This window comes from Apaloderma vittatum, unplaced genomic scaffold, assembly GCF_000703405.1.
Source record: "Apaloderma vittatum isolate BGI_N311 unplaced genomic scaffold, ASM70340v1 scaffold36363, whole genome shotgun sequence".
NCBI classification, from domain to species: domain Eukaryota; kingdom Metazoa; phylum Chordata; class Aves; order Trogoniformes; family Trogonidae; genus Apaloderma; species Apaloderma vittatum.
In genome coordinates this window covers 1,888-24,516 of record NW_009710496.1, presented here as the reverse complement: position 1 = coordinate 24,516, position 22,629 = coordinate 1,888, and the positions used below count along the sequence as shown (strand labels likewise).

General features: G+C 34.9%; 1 protein-coding gene across 1 annotated transcript in view; it reads right to left on the bottom strand.

Moving 5' to 3' along the window:
• Positions 1–273: 273 nt before the first annotated feature.
• Positions 274–22,629, bottom strand: part of NUP37 (nucleoporin 37kDa) — a 23,167-nt gene continuing 811 nt past the window's right edge. Inside the window, exons 2-9 of the mRNA XM_009867307.1 lie at positions 20,941–21,065; positions 19,881–19,953; positions 13,826–13,920; positions 4,467–4,557; positions 2,501–2,682; positions 1,901–1,951; positions 1,427–1,520; positions 274–620 (exon numbers count right to left, since the gene is read on the bottom strand). Coding sequence (XP_009865609.1) covers positions 507–620; positions 1,427–1,520; positions 1,901–1,951; positions 2,501–2,682; positions 4,467–4,557; positions 13,826–13,920; positions 19,881–19,953; positions 20,941–21,065 — 825 coding nt within the window. The 3' untranslated portion in view covers positions 274–506. The remainder of the gene's footprint in view (positions 621–1,426; positions 1,521–1,900; positions 1,952–2,500; positions 2,683–4,466; positions 4,558–13,825; positions 13,921–19,880; positions 19,954–20,940; positions 21,066–22,629) is intronic.

Here is a 22,629-nt window from a genome sequence, read left to right as displayed (position 1 = left end):
ACCATTAGCTTCTTCACTGTTAGTGGTAACTAGTTTATTCAGCAGTACACTTCCAGACAACATTTTATGACAGTAGATTATTGCATTCCTTTCTTATAAGATAGTGATGGTTGGGAAAGTTACTACAGAGACAGGTGTTCTTTCTGTAGGCACCCTGGACAATTTCAAAGTATTTGAGCTGTGTTAACTGAACAAGATTGCCAGACTGAGATTGCTGGATACAAAATTGCTTGAAAATAGTACTTAAAAAATAATTTGAGACCAAAAACCACATTAAAAAAATGTACATTTTATTTTAAGGGAAGTAACCAAATATCAGATGTAGGTTAACCGATTTTACAAAAGCTCTTCCATTTGCAAGCTAAAAATCAAACTCGTTCTGTATTTTACTTGATCCTTTCTTATATTCTCTAAGTGAATAAATACCAGTAAAGAACAAATTCCTTTGTTTTACTAGAAAAGAGACATTACACTGTAGAGCTTCATATTGAAGGCAAATGCCTATTTTACATTTCAGTTACCCAGAAGAAAATTTTATGATCTCCTCCAACTGCACATAGCGGAAGAGTTCTGTGCCATGTCAATCCAGATCCTACAGCTGCAGTGCCAGTAAGAATGGGCTGGGAAAATAAAATAAAAAAAAAAAGCGAAATCGATACAGCATTAACGCATAAATGATTTTTATACCACATATACCAAGTTGTATAGACAAGTAAACACCATAGACTTCGTATTCCTTAACAAATACAGTTAAAATACAACAGAAGTCCAAGGGAAAAATCTGATGATCTGCTATTTAGTTCCAGTAGCTACTTACTACGTTTAAGTAAGATACAACAAAATACTCCATGACATCAAATTGTTTCAACTATTTTCATTATTATTAACATTGTTATTATTTAAAGGTACACTTTCAAACCTAGAAACCTTTTTAAATTAAATTACTTCCTGTTAACTAAGCATATTCACAACTAGTATGCTTGGAGATTATATTTCTACTGTAAGCGTTACAAATGTATACTACTGCCAGAAAAAACAAAATACTTCCTATGCTTTGCATTCATTAATGATTTAAAATATAATTAGTTCAAATCTGTAAAATATACAACTGTTTTTAGTTTCTACAAATAGGAATACTGAAAAATTTGTTAAATAACAGGTTAAATATGGTTGTCTTCTCCTTAGCACTGGTAAGGCAAAGCAAAATAAAACATATACGCAGCTTTTAAGAATAGCACGTTAAGTGTGGTGTGATTTTTTTTTTCCTTAGCATGGATGACACAAGCCAAAATAAAACAGGCAGACCAGCCAGCATTTCTGGGTGGTTTGGGCTAGTTTTTAATTGCAGCTTTTAAATATTTATCAGCCTGATTTCATTGAAGAGAACAGATGCAATTCCAATCAAAAGCTGAACTCAAAAATTTACCTGGGGATGTCCTAAATGATGAACAAGCAGCTGAGTAGTTGTCTTTCCTGGATATCCAGTGGTTGCAAAGAGGTTTTCATTCACTTGGGACCACCTATGAATAAAATTAACATACTTTTCCAATATCCCTGTCAGACTATGGGAAGTGATCACAAAGGGGAGTTCTCACCCTTGTGGTTAACTGTGTGAAGCTGTCATAGAGTCCACTAACACCAGAGAGATAAATTCAGAGAAATGGGTTGTAAATGATTCACCACTTGCAGCCCCGTATGCATATTGTTGTAAAACACAAAAAATCATGGGCAGGTAACACATATATACTAATGTAGGTCATTCACAAATTTCACAAAGTTTACAGACCAAGTTCCCCTAAAAACTATTTAGTGAGGCACAACCAGGTCCCTAAACTCACAACTGCTTGCATACACATAATTTATACAGAAAAAAGTCACATAACAGAGACAATACTCATACCTGAATAATCTGGCTCGATCAACGTGGACAGGTCTCTTATCCTGTGGATAACTAAAACAGACATTGAGGGTAAAAACCAGCTCTGCAAACAACTACAGCCCATACTGTAAGCACCAAAAGCACATATCATTGGAACTGTGAAGGGAACACATTCTCTACTCTCTGTGAAGAAGCTGAGGGAAAACTGGAGCAGTCCTGCAGCTTTCTTCTCAGTGAGAAGTACAAAAACTGAAGTAGTTATCCAGTTTATTATGGTTCAATAACTATCCATTTATGACTTAGAATGAAATTTTAACAAACACATAAAACTTAGTGAGAGGTAAACAGTAGCAAGATGCTGTCTCAAATGGACAGAAAGACAATGTTATTTTTAACAGATAAAAATAAATAAGTAAATATTAATAGACAAATATGAAACACAGAATACCAGGGAATGATCTGTATTAATTTCATAATTCCTGATGAATGAATGTTCATTTGTTCACTGAATAGATGATATAATACCTAGTGCATTTAAGTGCTGTATTAGCAAAGTAGACACATCTCTTCATGTACTGCTTGAGAAAAGAATAAAGAAACTTATCTCATAAATAAAAATACCTGGAGCGAGTGATATCCCAGATTAGCCAATCACTTCCAGCAACTGCTCCAATTTTAAGAGTATTTTTTAAACACCAGTCTGCTGACATCAGTGGCGTTTGGTCACACTCTAGGGAGAGAATGGCCTGCTGCGTAATTAGATCATAGAATCGTATTGTTCCATTCTTCTCCGCCACCATCAGCTGCAGGAGAAATTAATAGAACGTTGTAAACTTAGCAGGTAATGAATCTTAACATCTTTTCTACCCTATAGCAAACCCAGCATACTTTCAAGCAAATATTAATAATATTAAAATAGGTACAATTTTTGACTGTGTATCAGAAAACATTACCCTAACACTCTTCCACTAATAAATAAAAAGCACTTTAATCTAGACTACTGTCACACTGTTATACATAATGATTATGGTATTTTATCTACATGTATCTTCAGATATCTATGTATACAATTCTGGTGCTTAGAAGCACCAGTTCTTAACCACAAATGTACTAGACTTTTGGAACTGTAAAGCAAAAAGCTGTTGTTTTAAAATTAAAGTTACTGTTCTGAGTACAAAGAACTGACTGATAGACATAGTGCTGTACAAGGAAACAACAGTATTAGTGTAATGGTAGAATCTGGGTTCATGCTTACCGACTTTATGTAACATTTCTTACTTCACCCTATAACAGTTTGCAACAGATTTATACTTAACCTTTTTCTATTACAGTAATATATTCAAGCAGTTGTTTATTATGTATTATAGAAAGAACTTCCTGATTAAATGATGAAACATATTTTCTCTATGAGGACATGATGGTTCTCCAGCAGTCACGAACAATAATTAAGAAAGGCAAAGAAGCATTCAAAACAGTACTTCAGTATCATCCAAGTTTGTCTGGAAAAAGAAACCTGTCACCGAAACACTCTCCTCTGCAAACTAAAGGACATGGTGCAGTAAGCATTTTGACCTGCAATAGGCTCTTCAGAAACCATCACGTCTGTCAAGTTTTACCAGCTTTTTAAAGGCTTTTTTCTTCACAAAAATCAGTTCTTTGCCTACTCTTTGATAACAGTCAAAGAAAAGACGAGCTAACATGTAAGACTGGTGTAATGCAGTATTTCTGGGCATTGTGCTTACAAAGTTGCCAGGTAGCAAACAGTAGCAAACATATTCAGTTGTGATACTACCTGAAGCAACAGTTTTCCTCGTTTTTTTAGTAAGGACCAGATATTGATGTTGATGGAAAGCGTGATGAGAATAGGGATCCTTCTTCCCTATTGCTGTGTAAATATTTTGATACCTCACTTGACTGCTTTTCTCTGGTTTAAGCGTGCCATTTCTGTGGTAATCTGAACAATTATTTGTAGCTACTTAAGGCACTTACTGACTGGCACAATGGGAATAACAAATCCAGTATTGCAAGGACTAAATCATTAATGAAGCTGAATATTTTGGTATATATCAACTGATTAAACCTTCCAACTATTACAGACAGATAAATACAAAAATCACAGTTTACTGATTTGTTATTAGTTTTCAGCAAATATTTCATATATTCCAAGCAAGAACAACAAGAAAAAACATCCTTGGCTAACTTCAAACAGATACTTTACAAAGCATTGCCAAGTTTTGAAAGAGTCTGTGTTACTGGTGAAACTATATTATCATGACTGAAAACACCTGTTCACTGGTAACTGTAAGTTAATATGCAACCAGCAGAACAGTCACCACCAACAATGTATGTAATCAAGAAGGAATATTCCTGATGGGAGGAGTGAGAGACTGAAGGTAAAATGATGAAACTGCAAATGAGAATTTGTTTACAGTGACTTCACATAAGCAGATCCAACCAATATCCAGTTACAATATACATTAGCTCCTCGACCTTCAACCTTACTAGAGCATCAAAGACTCATAGTTTAGACAAGTCTACCCTCTTACTATTTTAAAGGTGGCGAGGGTAAAGAGCCGGAAAACACAACCTTAAAAGCCTCCTCAGGATGCCAGCAAACACTCATTCCAGGAGAACGTAGAACAAAATGGGCCTTCTCATTTCCTTCCAAATCCCAGACCCTAAAGAGAAAAAAACCCCAAACTAGTATTAAACTATTTATAGCCACTTGATTGCAAATACATTAATTTTCAGTGCCTCAATACATTCTCAAAGGAAGTGACCAAATGAAACAATGTGCATGCTTTATCACTTCAGGAAGTCAGTAAAAGTGGTCGATGCTGAAGATGATGTGTTTTAATAATGTTGAACTAGGCAGAGCTTCTGTTGAGAAGGGCGACATCCACGTAATTTGACAAGTTGAGTTGTGTAGACATGAATTCTAGGTGACACATTTCCACTTCATTCATAAGTCAACACTAGAGCCTTTGTACTATACCATAAATACCAGTGAGGCAATACAAAGCAGGAAGGCCAGTGTGGGTCCAGGTGATAGGAGCAACCCAGAGTGAAGAACTAAGCAACTTAAATCATCCCCACTACTGTGTAAAGGCCATGCACTGAAGTATTTTGCTAGTCTGCTATGTGAACTTCCATTTTTTCCTTGTAAGACAAGATTGAGTAATGGAAATAAAAGAAACTAAAAATGAAGCTAAGGCAAACAAAAGGCTCTACAGCAGAGGTCACGAGCCTACAAAGGGTCTTGACAAACTTTCAACAAATAAATCACACATGCCAATTTAATCTTTTTGTTTAGAAGGACCTACAGTGCTTTCAAGCAGCTAAAAAAAATACAAAATCAACAATATTTGGTCAATATGGATTGAATGGCAAGTGTATGCTGAAACACCAAATCTAGGTTAGGCAACGAGTGAGTTTTCTTTGGATGCATTTGATTTGAGTGCTAATGAGGCATGAAGCTACTTGGTTTATAAAATGCAACAAAACCAAAACTGAGACCATTTTACCTCACAGCCAGTAAACTGCCTCTTTTCCTGCAAAACCAGTAACTCGGTTGTAGGATAAAGACGTCACAGTTGTGAACCGCAGTTTGAAACACAAGGCTGCATTTATATGCAGCTATTTATATGCATTTGCACACCAAAACATACACATCTATCCTTCCTCCCTGACATGCAAAACCTTAGCAGCAGCTAATTTTTAAAGTACTGTATTGCTCAGTCTTTTGAGTTAGATGAGTGGCTACATACTATTATTGTTTATTCTAGAGGATTTTTGCTGACTTCCTCCAGACTTTTTCAGTTTATATCTCACTAGGGTGCTTAGAGCCTTATACTTAGGAGATTTCAAAAAACTCTTAAATAATACATCATAAGTCTAGACAAAATATATGGGAATAAAGTAAATATATTTAATGAACAATGTTGTTTTCTTATGCCAAACCACAACAGATCAAATATTTGTTCTCCCTGCAGAAAACACAGGGTCTCTAATCTTGAAGAATCAGTGTCCTTATTAAAAAAAGTCAAAACAAAAACCTGACAACTGTTTAAAAAATGAAATATCTACTTGATTAGGTAATTTAGAAACATACAATACTTTCTTCTACTGCCAAAAATTTTGCCTTGTAGATTTATCCAAGTCAAATCAACACTTTCCATGTGTATTTACTGTGCAGGGAGAAAATTATGATATAACAGAAGACGGTGAATCATTTTGGCCAAAGGAACATGCCATCATGTTTCCTTCCCTGAAGTGAGTGAGGTTATTAGGTGTTGACACAGAAATTTATGCTTTCTACCTCCCTAACTTCGTTACGTATAAAATGCCAAACTTGTATCTCTTACTTTGTAAGAACAGTAAGATTGTTAGTAACAAACAGTATAGGAGAGGAAAAAAGAAAAAAACCATGCCCCTTATATCTCCTTTCTTTATTGGTATCAAAGATGGTATCATCTAGTTTTAAAAAAAACCCAAACAATCAAAAAAGTCAGGCAACACGTATCAAAATAGATCCTTCTCTGAATGCATTAAGTTCATGCCGGTATGGAAGTTTACAATTACTGAAAAGGGTTAATTGAATGCATATGTATTTCTTTGTGAGTAACCCAAGTAAAAACTGTTCAAAGAGCAAAAATTTAGCCAAACTGAATTTCAGTTACTCAATTACTCAGTAATCATAACCAAATCAGCTACAGATGCTAAAAAACCCCTCGTTTTGTCCACATTCCTATCATGTAAATCAAGCCAAAAAAGCCTGCGCATTTTGTCTCCCATTCAAAGACCTTGAAACTTTACTAATACTACCATGATTTTATACCAAAGCAAACTAGTGTCTGCTTTTTGCTTTATTTTTTTGTAACTCTGCAACGTGTCACCCTCTTACTTTTCCTATTCCCCCACCAAACTTTGAGGTATAGAATTGTTATTGGGCTTGTGTTTGTTTTTTTTTTTTTTAAATTTATTTATTTAAAAAAGCTTCCACAATAAATTTAAAGGAGAAAAGTCTGAAGAACCACAGTTGAAATAAGGGCCAAAGTTTGAATACTGTAAAGCTTAAAAAATAACATGACCCTGCTCAGTAAATTAATTATTGTTTAAGTAACTAGGATCTGAAAAATTTTATGCTGCAGTGTGCACAAAATTTGAACTGACACAGAATACATAGTTGCAAATGCAGTTTAAGAAAATTCTTGAGATATTAGTATTGTTTCTCTTGTCACTCATGTCCTATAGGATTAAACAAACAAATGACAACTGTAGTTATCTCAAAGCCTAAAGATACTCAAATTAAATCGAGATAACTATACGGTGTGTTGTATGTATGAGTATGGATAATGACATGCTGCATATGTACAGTAATTTTATCACACAATGGACTTTACTAAAAGTTGGCAAAGTATTCATTAGAACATCTGAAAACCTGTCTTGTGGCAGTGGAGATTATCCTTATTTTATATTATATTTATATACTTTCTGAATAATTCTAAACTAGAGAGCAAAACCAAATCCTAACTGAATAAAAATCATCATTTGCAACAGTAAAAGGAACAAAGGCTATTATAAACTTCAAGCATTTCTCAAATGCGCAGAAGATGGAAGTAAAAAAGAGAATTCTTTCAACATAAGATTTTCAGCAATTTTAGTGAGCGGAGTAGGGGGCAGAACAAACATTGCCATCTGATACCAGATCCAACCACAAAGCACAATCAACTGTACTTGAAGCATTACTCACGGATTACTGTCTGACTTACTCTTAAAAATGCCCAACATGTTTTTGTTGTTTTTATTTAAATAATACCTAACTTGAATACCTCTTGCTGATGTTTCTTTACATCTCCATCAGACATATTCCATGCGTGAGGATAATCCCACCACCCCTGTAAAGCCTAGACAACTATGGAGAAGGGAGAGATTCCCGTTACAGAGATCACGCAACAAGAGTGAAGATCAAAGTTGTTCCTGTTTGAGCACAAGGAGCGAGGAGAGGAAGATCTCAGAAAAGGAAAACAGAAGTACAGAGAAGTTAACACAGTGGAGAATACAACACTGGTCTTGTCTCAGGTCTTCTTCCAACTTCCTATCAAAGATCTGCAGAGAATACTAGGCAGGACATGAAAGAATGGAAGGCTGAAGTTGAACTATAAAAAACCTCTAACTTCATAAAAGAAAGGTGCAATATTTGAGATAATTTCTAGTAATTTATTGTATTTTGCTGACAAAACAAAGATTTTATGCTTTTATAAGTCAGGTAGTGCACTGCCCAACTTTAGAGTTCACCGCTGTTGAATCTTTAGCAGAAATAGGTAGCAGAACTCCCTGTTCAGCACCCTGTGAAAGAAGCCACAAAAGTGGTTGCCTGAGGAGGAAGGGCAAATTCACCTCTGCTGCCTAGCACTAGTCCACAAGGCACAGCCAACTAGAACTATCTCCTGACCTAACATGCAGGTTCCTAAATTTAGGCTTGTAAAGTATTTCCTTCACTTATTTTTGATCCATGAAATAAAGGGCTTTTCGTAGAGTAAATGCATACTCTTCCAGAAAGCTGACCCATGCTCATCACGTTATTTTGGCAGTCAAAGGAAACGTCAATGTTATTAAAAAATCAGTAATTAGAATCTTTCAGACTTTGTCATTAAAATCCATGTTACCTCTAGCTTCTTGTAATATCTACCTGGATATGCAAGCATTGATCTACTTTTCACTGGTAACTGTGGGACGTAAATCTGATTATTCCCTGCAAGGTCAGTAGAAGCGGGAGAGGCAGGGAAACTGTGCATGTACTCTCTCAAGCATCTCAACTGACAGTTCTTTGCTTATATGCCTTTCAGAACATGCGCACTCAGAAATAAGTCCAAGAAATACACACTACTACTGAAATACCCTTAGAGTTATCTAAAGCAAAACCAGAGACTAAGCAGTACTTTGGCAAAAATGCGAAGCACCAGTTTTATCATTTCAAGGGAAAAGTTATCAGCTTATTGCTTCCAACACAGATATAAAATTAAATACTTCTGTGGTACAACTGTCACTGAGAAATTCAAGTGCACTTCTGCAAATGACTTTCTAAAATACAAGGTAACTGCTAAACAAATCTAATGCAATGGTTTCTATTTTTTAAGCTGACTGGGTTCTGTTAAAGGAGACTAGTTGGTACTTTCATAGTGATTATTAAGTACAATGGAAGTTGTTGGTTAATATCTGCATCATGGCTGTAAAATGTAATAGAAATTGTGTTAGACTACCCTTGGGAGACATAGAGAGGCATACAAAAGCATTCAAAGTTGAAGACTAGACTCTTAAAAATAATCCAGGACACTTATTTATTTTCATCAATTATAATGCATAACTAGCTTGATAACTGTAATCTGCATACCTCGGAAAGGATAAATATTTTGGTATGACATTTCTTCTATGAAGAGAGACTGGGGAATTATATTACACAAACAGATGGAGATAGAGCAACATGAAATAAGATACCTTTTCTAAATATTTTGGCAAAAATCCATTGTTGAGTGCCCTAGGAGTTGGAAGATACAAATAAAATACCATTTTGGAGGCAGGAATAATGGAATGGCAAGTTTTCAATATAGCCAAAGAATGAAATATTTACTGAATTAACAAGGTAAGACTCAAGTGCAACAAGTGTTGACAACACACTGAAGAACACAAGATAAAAAAAACCCAAACAACAAAACAAGCTACCATTGGCTTTCCTTCATATTGTCTAAAGACCTACACAGAATGACTAAAGACATGAGTAGCATGTAAACAAATACACTACAGATTAAACCCCCCTAAATCCACATGAAACACGACGAGAAATTTTGAGACTCTAGTTAATATAGTTTCCAGTGATAGTTTCCAGTTTGCTAAGGAAGCAAAACTAACCTGATGGACTGGCATTTGTGGTATGTGCAACACAAAACGCTGAACTTGAGAGTGACTGATAAACAAATTCACAAAGTCCTTCTCCCGAAGCAACATGAGCCATAGCATAAGTAATGGAACAGAACTCCAAAGGGAATCAAAGAGCAAGTACATTCACAGATAAAGTGGAAGATAAGCCAACTGTACATACTTTTCTATTACATGCACAAAAAGAGATGATGATGATGTAGTTTAGGGAATAATTAAAAAAAGAAAAGAAGAAAGGGATGAGTGAGTCCATTTCAGCTTTTTAAAATACAAGCCACACCAGCACTTGATGACCATAAGAAAGTGCCATGCTGCCACTGCTAAGGGCCTGACCTGGCCAGTAAACTTTCAGTTTAATATGAAGATGGAGTATGAGATGGTTACAAATCACACTGAATTAACCTTTTAACAGTCAGAAGTTAATTATTATTTATAGGAGAGTAGTGGGTTTTACCAGGATTGTATTTTGCATTAAGTGATCCAAGAAACATCAGTTTTGAAAGCTACCAACACTGGAGGGGTGTTCATTAACCTTGTGCTGTTTTCCAAACATTTCCTGTGTTCTTTTTTTGCAGAGGTATCAGTACGAAAAGATTTGTACATCTGAATCCCTGCAGCCTCCTATACCGTGTTTCCAAATCATAACGAAAAAGGCAGCAATAAGTATTTTTTTAGTTTTGCTTGTCTTTTTTTTTAAAGTGGTGCACAGGGAGTTGCACGCACAGTTCTCATTTAATGAAGTAAGAGCCACACGACTTAAAATTATAAAGCATTATATACCCTTAATTGCATTAAGGAATTAAATGAAGTATTCCTTAAAGCTATCATAAACAATTTTTTCTTTATTCATTAAGCATGGTCTTATGATACCAAGAAACTGATATGCAAATTACTTTAGGCACATGTAAATATTGCATAGAATTTTCAAACTGATATATGAAAGGCAGGTGATGAAGAAAAAACAATTAGATTTAAAGGAAAACAATTAGCCTAAATATAAGAGGTAATTTATTTTTCTGCCATGACCAAATTTGGCTTTCAGCAGAAGTATATAAATATCCTAAATTTTGTTTTTTGTGTATACATGAGTTACTTTATTTTTTCTTCAATTGTATTCGATATGTTAACACATATGACTTATAAGTAAAGCCGAGTCAAAGGTTTGTTTAACACGACAGCATTCTTGCTAGTTCTTCTTCCAGTCTTTTACCATTTTCTTTAGAATTCTGCAATCAAACTTGGAAATTTTATTGTCTTTTTCTACTTTTTAAGAAAGAGTAAAGCAAACATGAAATGTGTAGAGAAAAGTGAAATACAACAAAATTTAAAAAATACAGTACTCTGCCAAAAAAATAAATTAACTATATGCTTATGAACAGCTTCATTTATCTTGGAACATAGCCATCCTTGGGACAAAATGAAGTAATATACAATATTTAGGACTTAGGATTTGAATCTTTCAGTCAACTCTGCAAATGTAATTTTGGGCTACAGGAATTTTGATCTTTCATATAAATACAGTTGTGAGTAACTGCAGCATGGTGGGGTTTAAGTCTTCCAAAGGTGTCTTCTTTCAGAAAAGCAATTCTTTTTAAGGTTATATTAGTTTTGAGATTCTCAGTGCCTGAAACATGATATTATTACAGTGTACAGCATATTTACATGCCAACACCACTTGTCTAAGAATGCACATAACACTTTTATTCACAGCTACACAACACAGATGGCTACTGCAATTATTTTTATGAAAGAGCATTTTCAATTCAGTTCTACTTGACAGCCGGGAAAAATCTTGTGTTGCGAGACCAACAAAGACTGTGTGAAAGAAACAACAAGAATTCCTGAATGATGTAGCAGCAAATTAAAGGTAAGAACATTCAATATAAGTATCTGACTTATATTGTCTGTTTTCCAACCAAAAGAATCGAATCCAGCTCTGAGACGTCACTGCTGCAGCAGCTAGTGGCAAGATTTAGTGTATGAAAATTGAAAATTTGAGTTCCTTAGAGATCTCTGCTAAACTTGCTACTGGGTGAAAATCAGGGAAGACCTACACATGTCTGTATATATTCTGTTATGTACTAAGATGTTGTATTAAGACTTAAAAGCGGAACTCTTAAGAGAACAGTACCCAAACACTCAAAACTTCATGTTCTTGCACTAATAGTTGTAGAACTTTATTCCAAAGGTATTAACAGATGATAGATCCCAAAAACAATTTCAGGATAGAAAATCAGTACGGACATAAGAATTATTCCACTTCTTACATTACTCCTGAAGCAAATTACATAGTAAGTAAGGAATGATTTTGGTAAGTCCCAAGGAATGCATTTTCCATTAGTTTTGAAAGCGTAACCTTTAAATTCAATAAAAAAGTCTTCATGCTCCACATGCATGAATGGAAAAAATAAGAACTCAAGTAGCCAAAAAAAATCCTACTTATTTCCCATGGCTTTTAACCAAAGTCTTCATGGTTTCCTGCATAAAATGTCTTTCAGAGTTACTAAGTTGAAATCTTGATACTATACAGTAGTTTTAAAATTTTTATTTCCTTTTAATTTAGCATCAATTAAACTACTGGTTTTAAAACAGTTCTCTTTCATCCTATTAACATTAAGCATTTAATAAAATAAACAAAGAATGGCCACAAATTCAAACAGCTCCTTGCTGAATAAGCCTAATATTAGTTTAGATTTAACGAAGAAATCAAGGATAGGAAGTAAATCAGAACAAGCTACTAATAACTCACACATCTGTACTATTCATTCCTAATGATTTTGTTGGGAATATGGACAAGGTGGCTATGGAAAATCTGCCTACTAGTCAAAGCAGTATTTCTAAGTTCCCTAGGGGTGTTAAGTCACAGGCCTTTCATATTTTGTATTTATGTAGGACAGAGTAGCTCAAGTAAAGCTGCTAAACCCACTAAACTGTGATTTATGCCAGTTGATGATATACCATTTTTACAAAATGCCATAGAGAGGAATCATTCTAAGAGCTATTCCCTTCTCTCTTAGCACACAGAAGATGGCTTAAGTGAAAAAATGACTTTTTTTTTCCCCTGGGCATTATCTGGTCATTTATACAGCAATTGATATGGTGGTAACTTCAAAGAAGAGACATAGAATTCATATAATAAGAGAAAAAAACCCAGTTCCTTAATGGAGACAAGTTTTGAACTATCACAGCTATTAGACACAAAGTTAAAGATGATGCATTCTCAAGTCTTATGCTGCTACTGCAATGACTTGCAAAGCCTGCAGAACTGCCCTCCTGATCTCTCCAACTGTGAGCGGCTTTGGAGGGATAAGAGTAGCAACTTTATAGATTCACATGCACTACTAGGAGAGGAGGATGGAGGACCTTTTGACAAGGAAAAACTCCTGTCCTGCAAAAGTTTAACCAGAGTTTTTCAATGTCTTTAGTCATGTTTCCTTTTTGCTTCTTATTACAGCTAATTAAATACATGGTGTGGTATTATGAGCTGCCAGTACCACTGTTAGTATGGTGGTGTCCTTATGCTACGTAATCCCACCTCCTAGAAAGGCTAATAAATTTGGGTAAGCAGACAAGTTCACACACGTATACCGATTTTAAAACTTGACTCATCTGATGACAGAATGGATAGAGAAGGTCTGTACAGTTCAGTGCTGAGCTATGCATGTCTTTTCTCTCCTATTCTCATGCCTTCTATTCCTGTCCCAGCAGGGGAAATTATAGTGTATGTAATTCCAAGACACAACAGTTCTCTTCATATTGTATCTTGTTAGTTCGAAATGTTGCTTTGAAATAAACCAACCCACAAGTCACAAAAAAAGGGCAGTCCACAACCTAGTTAACAAGGCTAGCCGTGTTGTTGTCTTGTTAGTGGGCTATGAAGGCCTACTAAAAATAAATAAATGCATGCTTGTTTATTTAATCATAGAATCATCTAAGCAAGCATCTAAAGCATACACACACAGAAAAAGCAAACCATTACTATTTCAATAATGTTTTGAAGAAAATGCATACCTGCAGGTGTGATCATCACTGACACTTGCAACTTCTTGACCATCTTTGGGAGAAAACACCAGATCATTAATGTAATCTGAGTGGCCATCAAATGTCTGTCAACCAGGAAAAAAAAATTACCTTAGAGCTGTTTCATCCATCCGCAATGTATTTAACAGACACACTAAAGGAAAGATGTCTGAGTATTAAGATAAAGCCATCATTTTACACGGAAGGTGAATTTCAATAACTAGAGTTCTTTAAAATACCTAATTCATGTGTAGATTCATACTGTAGGTAAAAAGACTCGCCACTACTTCTTGTAGTTACCACAGAAGTCAGCTTGATGCTTTTGCCTGCATCATGCCATAACTTTTTATTTGCCTTTCAACCACAGAAGTTGGAAGGTAGAAGATAATAAATCTCAGAAGGGAAGAGAATGAGCAGGAAGTGGATGATCTACATATCTTAAAAGAACTCTGATTACAGGTAAGTAACTCTTATCTGAATAGTCACTTATACTAAGGGTTTCTGCCAGCAGGAGGGTTCCTGCAAGAGAGTTTTTTCATGAAGGAGCAATAAACCAGCCTCTTGTCCATACAAATTGCCTAAGAGGATATGTCCACTAAAGTTGGCAGACCAAAAGGCTACCTTCAGAAAACGGTGAAAAAATTCTAAGCACAAGAAGACGAAAGAGAACACAGTGAACACTGAAGTGTTTACAAAGACCAAAAACGAGGAACAACATTACAAGCAAAACCAAGCAAGCCACACACCTAAGCAATTAAGCACAACTTTTTACTAGGCCTTTGAGAAGAACACACACAGTGCTTTGTGCTCTCTGCTTTATGTGCTGTTACACTGAAGAAGAAAGAAAATGGGCTATAGTGCACCCTCTTTACTGTGAATAAATAGAACAATTAATAGAACATCCATTCTCAAACAGGACATGAGCACTCGTGTTGTGAATGTATGTCTGAACTGTCACTCAAAAGCAAACATTTACAGCTGTACCAGAAAGCATGAAATAATTTCAAAGGGAACCTTGTTACTGTGTAATTTTTCTCACTGGAAGCTTATTAATCATGACATTTGTATTTCAAAGTACTGAGAATAATTTATCTGTAACAAAAAATATCTTAGCAGCATAGCTCTTCTGAATAAAAGCAGAACCCCAGTTTTAGTAAAAACTAAAAATTAGGCATTTTTAAAGTATTTTGAAGGCTTTTCAGCTATCTTGGCCATAATATCAATAAAGTTTTTTTTTCCCCCCTCAATTCTTTGAGGTGTTTTGTACTTATCTACAGACATCAGTAATCTTTTGAGGTTTACAGTATCCCCCAAAATCTAAGCTACAGAACTAACACACATTTAGCACTAATCAACTATGCAAATCTCATCTCATTTAGGGTCCAGACAAAGTTTAACGTACATTCACATACATTCATATGAGGGGCTAGGTATGAATAAATCATCTCTGGTCTCATTAGAGGGTTTGTAGCTACTTAAGATTTCAGCTTGCTCTGTCTGAGGTTTTACATGTATTTTCTTTCACTAACTACATCTATAGTCTTTTCGACAGAAGCCTCACTTGAAATTTGAAGTCAGGCAAATGTCATGTGTTGTATCTGTTGCTGTTCCATCCTCTTCAGCCTCTCTGATTAAGTCTCAAGGCATAGCTGCTCTTGTTTTGCCCAGCAAGGCATCATAAAAAAGGAGACAGAAATATCCTCTTGATAATAGCATGACATGGAGAGATTGGAGAGAACAAGGTCAAATGAAAACAACCAGTTCCAGTTTTCTGAAAGGAAAACACACTATCTGTTCTCTAAGTAGAGCTATTCTGAGGAACAAATGCAGAACTAATAAAAAAAATAAATCTCTCAAGCATGCACAATAACTAAATCCCCCTCTCTGAAAATTTTATGAATGCCTCATCAATTCAATACAGAAACATTTTCAGCAGCCAACTTAATTTTTTCCAATAGCTCATAATTTTATTAAAACCTAGTGGATTATACTAGAACTAATATATCCTAAGATGATGCTAAACTACTTAGATAGAAATGCCAAGTCTTTTGAAAATTTTCAGCATCTGAATTCAAATATCCTGCCTCAATTTACTTCCACAGTTATGATGAAATATGGTTTTTATTAAACAAAATTTGAAGCAGGGGAAGAAAGCCACAACTCATTTCCAAATGAAAACCTCAAAAGAAGAAAAAGATTTCACGAAGATCCATCAGTCATATTTTACCTTTTGTTTGTTGTTCTGGGCTTGATCCAACCCATAAATTTTGGACTAGTTGTGTTGACAAAGTAATGGAAAACTTGGTATGCTTCAAGTTCCTTGTTGATAATTACATCAAGACAGTTTTTCCACGGGGAAAACAGAGTAAGATTACTCCGTCTATCCCTCCAGAAGCAACACATACTAATTGTTTACTATAAAAGACAAAATGTTCAGAGATTACATTTGACTGTAATCACATACTTCCTGCAGGTTTATTTGCACATTTTGTACCTCTCCTGCAAATCCCATGCGTAAAGTGTGCACCGTACGACGGATCAAAGTCTTCCACGTGTTCATTGTGAGTTCAACCTCAGGTTTAATAGCTTTTCTGAGGCATCAGTTGACTGTTACTAAGAAATGACTGTATCAAACTGCATTGAAAGCAAGCTCCGCGTAGCTCACTGGCCATTTGTGAACATCTGAGATTTTGAAAATCAGTCGTTATTTTTTCTTGACAAGAAGTGTATACTATAATGATCATCCAAGTACAAGAAATTAAGAGGATTATGTGGAGAAAGTATTTTCAACACTTTTGGTCAAAAAAGCACAGAAGATTGTCTCAAAGACAACATTTCAATATAAACACACTAGTCCACATTTTTCATTTTCATTAATGTGTTCCTCACTACTAGGTAAAAATAAAAATAATCAGAAAACAGCTAAAAATACTTAACATTAGAGCAAGCCTGACCCTGTATCAATATGGATTTTTACTTCTTCCTTAGTCCCTGTACATCTTCACTGAAGTTCTTAGACTGTTAATTCCAGAGATGGAGCTGGCATTAACAAAACTAATGGCTTTACTCTTAGACTAAAGCCAATACTTCTCATTTGTATTGCCTAAGTACCAAATGATCTTTTGTCTTTCTGTAGTGTCAAAAACTAAGAAGCATCCATGATATCTCCAGCTGACAAAAATCAAGTTTTAAGATCCTTTTGTCTACATTAGACACCAGAGGAGCTTATTCATATCAACTGGGGTCGAATAATTAACATAGTATAATTGCTTTTTCCTTCTGGGCAAAATAACTTCTATACTTCTAGTACTTGCAGTTGTGGCTGTTGAACCTAAATACAACATTCTCATGTCCAACACCTGTTGTATCAATGCTCTGTGGTCTCTATACTAACTGTCATGAAAGAATATTTTGATGTTATGCAATGAACACGCTTTTGCAGTAGAAGTTCAAAACAGCAAGTCAGAGTGTTTTGTGTAGAAAGAAATCCTAAGGGTCGATGAATCAGTTCTCCAACCAATTTTTTTGTATTAAAAATAATTGCTATCTTAATGGAAATGTAAATGTGGCATTTCAAATTTATTTCTAGGCATCCAGTCAAAGCTACTGTATAATAAATCCTCCTAAATTAGAAGTGCATGTTTTAAAGTGTCATTTGTGTTGGTCAGATACCAGAAAAGAAATCTTGTCAGAACTGGGAAAACAATAACCCATCACAGAAATTCTATACTGAAAAAACAGCACTCACTGTGCTAAGGGGAGCTGCCCCCTTTGCAATACAGATTATGCATTGATAATAAGCTAGAAAAAAATAATCTCATTAGGTATATTAAAAAATATTGCTATTTTAAAAGTGTGTTGTTTGTAATCTCATTCTAATTCAGTAATAAACAGCTTACTAGAATTCTTCATTTGAATAAACTTGCTTATTTGAACTTGTATCTTAGAAGTTTAAGACCATGAATTATCAAAGGTTGTGTTTGTGTGAAGTTATAGCACTGATTATTTGTCTGGAAGCAGTTAGCTCCTAATGAGTAAAATGGCAGATCCCACTGGTAATTCCTTTCATTAGGTGTGGGCTGTATCCCGCATCAATGTGGAGAGTTTGAAAGCTGGTGTAGATATGAAGCCTGCTCTGGAAGGTATAGAAGAGTACCTTTTGCTAAGGATCAGATAATGTAGGGACAGGAAGAGGTATGAAAGTTATGAACTACCACAGCTGTCACATTCAATTTTGGGAAAAAAACCTCAAACACATAAAATTATTGATCATTAATTATCCTCCACCCCCACCAAAAAAGAAAAACAAACCAGCTTCCACATTTATTATTAAACATGTGGAAAAAACCCCATTCATCCATAGCTTTAATCAGTGTCTGCTGAAGTCAAGAGAATTCTCACTGATTTTAGCAGACAGTCCATCAGATCCCTTGTTAATCCAAAATAAAAATTAGAATTTAGATGCCGAATTCAGCTGAACAGAGCCTGTAGTACCAGGTTGACCCATAAGTTTCATAATTTCCACTTATTAACGATCCATCATCTACGCATTCTCATTCTTCTGTGTGCTTACAAATTTCTCAAATTGCAACTGACATATGTAACTAATAATTCTACAGTCTGCTAAAAAGTTAAGATTAAATTCACAACTTAACATTAAAGCCTGTTGCCTGCAGTATCATAGAACTGGCAGATACTATATAAATAGATAATTTTAAAAGGAATGACAGACATCAAATCACAAGAAAACAACACAAAAGAACTTTTGGACATATTTTGGTAGAAGTGCCAGCCAAGTTGATTGTAATCATGTCAGTTATTCCACTGCCTGGGTGACATAAGATGACCAAACATGATAGAAAATTTAGAGTATGTGCATGTATGAAGTTACAAAAAAAAGTATTTTCTTTAAAGAAAAGATGTTCTGTTTTTTTTAACATTGATGTTTATTTCTTATGCCATGCCTTTATTCTTTCCATTATCAGTATGGCTACACAAGCGACACCTGCAATTCATTTAGTTTCTGTATGACAAATATCATTGTCTTACTAATACAAATTATCAAACCACAAATGAAAATTCTATTATTTTCTCCTTTATACTCAATACACAACTCTCACCAAAACAGGTATTATCGTATTCCAAAGCACTAAAAAAAGATGGAACCTCCTCCCAGATTTTTTAGTATTAATTAGCCTTGCTTATTCTTGGCTGAGACCTCAATAAAACAAATTCAAACTGGTTAGCATAAACACCTTACTGACACTAGTACTTGGAACTAAAAGATTGATTCAAAGGCAGAATTTTGAAGAATATGTACATATTCAAGTGACACAGGAGTTGCCACCTCTTGCAAACAAAAGAAATCTCCAGATGCCACATCTTCAGCTTATGAAATGAAGACAGTATTTAGGCCTGGCTTCTTTTATATCATGGTTTAAGAACACTACCATCTCTACACTGAAAGAAGCGGAAGTGCAATTTGAGTATTTGAGTAGACATTTCCTTTGTTTCTATCTTATAAATAAACAAGTGACATAGACATGGGCATGTTTAGTCTCTGCAGTTAGGTACAAATTCAGTATTTTCTTTGAATTTTCTACTGTTTGAAAGAGTTGAATTGCAACTGCCAACTCACCATCGAAGAGAAATTACTCAATTTGCTTTTCTTATAGAGGAGTCCAATAACCAATACAACAAAACTTTATATGCCTCTAGATAAGGGAACCTGGTACTTGAAATTCACCTGTAGAACATTCTGTTTATGAAGGTACTTTAGATAATCCATAAGCCTTCACTTGCTTTTCTTCAATTTGGTTAAACTGTGACACAAATACTTTCAAATCAAAAGATTATGTAGCTGATAACAACAGTTATTCCCATTTTAAAGACAGAAATGATTTTCCCTAGACATGACCAATAGAGAATCTGTCACAATTCAGTGCTCTATTCACACAGTACATTATGCAAAATGGTACAGATGGAAAGTTAAAGACTTCAGCAAAGACTACATAAATTTTTTTTAAATCAGCTTAGCTCTCCTTACCTTAAATTCATTCTTATCCTGGAGGTCTGAAGTAAATAGCCTTAACTTCCTATCAGAAGCTGCGGTACAAAACCTAAACTCAAAAGACAAAGAGAAGTACTTAAGTAAATTAACACTGCAATAGTTGTTTTTTTATGTTTCCCTTCAGCTTAAATCGGCAAAGTGACATGCAAAGGAAAAGTCAGTTTTTGAATAAAACCCAAAGCTTCTATCTTAACTTTCCTCCTTTGGCAACAATCAGAGTTATAATCAGAACTTCTCTATAAAATAGTGTGTATCGAGTGCCAAGAATACTTTTTCATGGAAAGAAGCACAAAACATTTTACAAAGCTAAATCTGAATCAACTATCGACTACCTGAAATCTCTCTCATAACTGACATAGAAACTTCCCCTGAAAGAACTTAAGTGGTAGGGCAGAAAAAAGTACCCTCATTATCAATGTTTTAAAATACCAAACCATAAATTCACAAAACAATTTCTAACATATTTTAAACAAAGGACTTTACAAAAATGGAGCAGTAAGCAACCATCATAATTCTGAAGAGGCTTTACAAGTTACTGAGAACATTTTAATTCTTCAGTGCAGATTTAATAGTTAACTATCTGTCTAGATTTACACCTCAACAAGTCTCACAAGTAGCATCTGACCCACTCCTAAACACAGCCCACACTATGCAGACCATTACAAATAGCTTTATACAGCAGGCCATTACCAAAAATCTCATCCTTAGTAAAATTCTTAGAAAAATTCCTTCTTCACAGATGTACAAAAGCTGAACTAACTACATTTTAGGTCCATTAAAATAATGAGTAAGAAAAAAAATACTTATTGCTAGTTCACTGGAGGGAGGGTCAAGGGGCACAGGAAGTGGAACAAAAAAATTAAAAAAAAGAATGACTAAGAATCAAAATGTTGTTCTGCTGAAGTGTTCAGAGACTCTGTCAGTGATTTCCAAAGAGTTAAATTTCACCCAGAAGCTTTAAACTTAGTCCAATATTAAGGAATAAGGAAAAACAAATGAGAGACAAGTATTCATTGTACTAATTGACTATAAGTACCTTATAAGGGGAGGTAAAGCATCAAGTCTATTTTCTGGACTCCATGCTATGGCATCAACTCGGATTCCATGATGAAATGTTCTTAGTGTCTTATATTGCATGCCTTCCACTTCTGCATCTTCCTCCTAGAGAAATACTGAAGTTAGCTAATCCAGAACGTCCTAATGACTTCTAACAATCCAGACTGATATAAAATTGAAAGGCTTTCAAAATTGCATCTGGGTTCTTTTTAGACTGTCAGCACTCTCAAAGTGAAAACCTGGAACACAAAGAATGAACTTGAAATACCTAAGTACTTTAAAAATGCATGAAATTATTGCAGTCTCAAGCTAGAGGCCAATGCAGAGCACAAAACCCAGAACTCAGCTACAAGGATGCTGAGCCCATTCTTTGTACAAGTAGTATCTTCACAGGTACACTTAAAGCCATTTCTAACAGTATTGCAAGTAGGTACACACTGCCATGAGAAGAAACAATAGGATCAAAACCAAGCACGTCATTTAAGCTATGTTTTCTCCAAGTTGTTTTTATACTACGGTAAAATGCTAGCACTACCAGAACAGCATTCTTCAGACAGCAGGAGGTGGAAAGGTATCCTCTACCATCTAACATGACTAAAATTACTAACTTGTCTATTCTTCCCACCACCGAGCACACTGGATGGTGGGAAAGATGAAACAACAGTGGGGGTTGTGGACTCAGTCAATCAGTTGACCTCTAAAAAACATTAGAAGGTTTTCAAAACATCTAACAGAGCCCGTCAAGGAACATTTCTACAAATTTTTCTGTATGTCATGATTCTGCTTTAAAGTAAAGAATCTCCCTGCATGCTGTGGAAGCACCTAGCTGAGGAAGCATGAAAGTATCCAGAGTTTTTCACTCCTTCTTGAAGCAAGTAGCAAGAATAGCCTTATCTTCTCCCACTCTGAAATACTCAATGACTCCACATGTGACACAAAAATTACAGAAAAACACCTTGTACCAGTCAAAATTTAATAAGTTTTCAAGGCCTGCACCAGAAAAAAGATAGAGGGCAATACAGATTGACAACAGGTTTTTGTGGTTAGCACTGGGAACTTTTCAGAAAATTTCCAACAGTAAGCCTTTGAGGAATGATAATAAGACCAGTTATGCTGTTATTCATATCGGATAAAGCACAAAAATAATACAGTATAATAGAGAAGTGAGATGAAGACAAAAAAAAGCTTAAATATAGATTCCAAAGATAACAATTGTCTCCTATTGATTTGCAAATATCTAGGAAAAAAACATGAACAACCTAATTAAAAAAATCATACATAGTCTAAAAATATACAGTACAGAGTATTTTGCATTCTAAAAAGAAACATAATGTGATAACTGTAAATAATTTCAAGGTAAGAAAACATATTTTACTGTTTCGAACAGTCTGTGACAGACACCCAAGAAAAGCAACTAGGAAAGCAAAAAAAATAAAAATTAGGTAATCATTTCTACAGTCCTTCCTTAAAAGAAGTATCTAAAAAATTAACATAGACTCTTTATTTGTGAAGTTGAAAGTAGTTCTTATCTTTGCTGTTTCACAGGCTAATTGAAAGCTTTAGGAGATAATTTAATCTAAAAAGCAAATGTACATAGAATAAAACATAATTATGCGAAAAAGGAGCCAATTACCCTGTGATGATAAAGAACAACATACAGCAAATATTA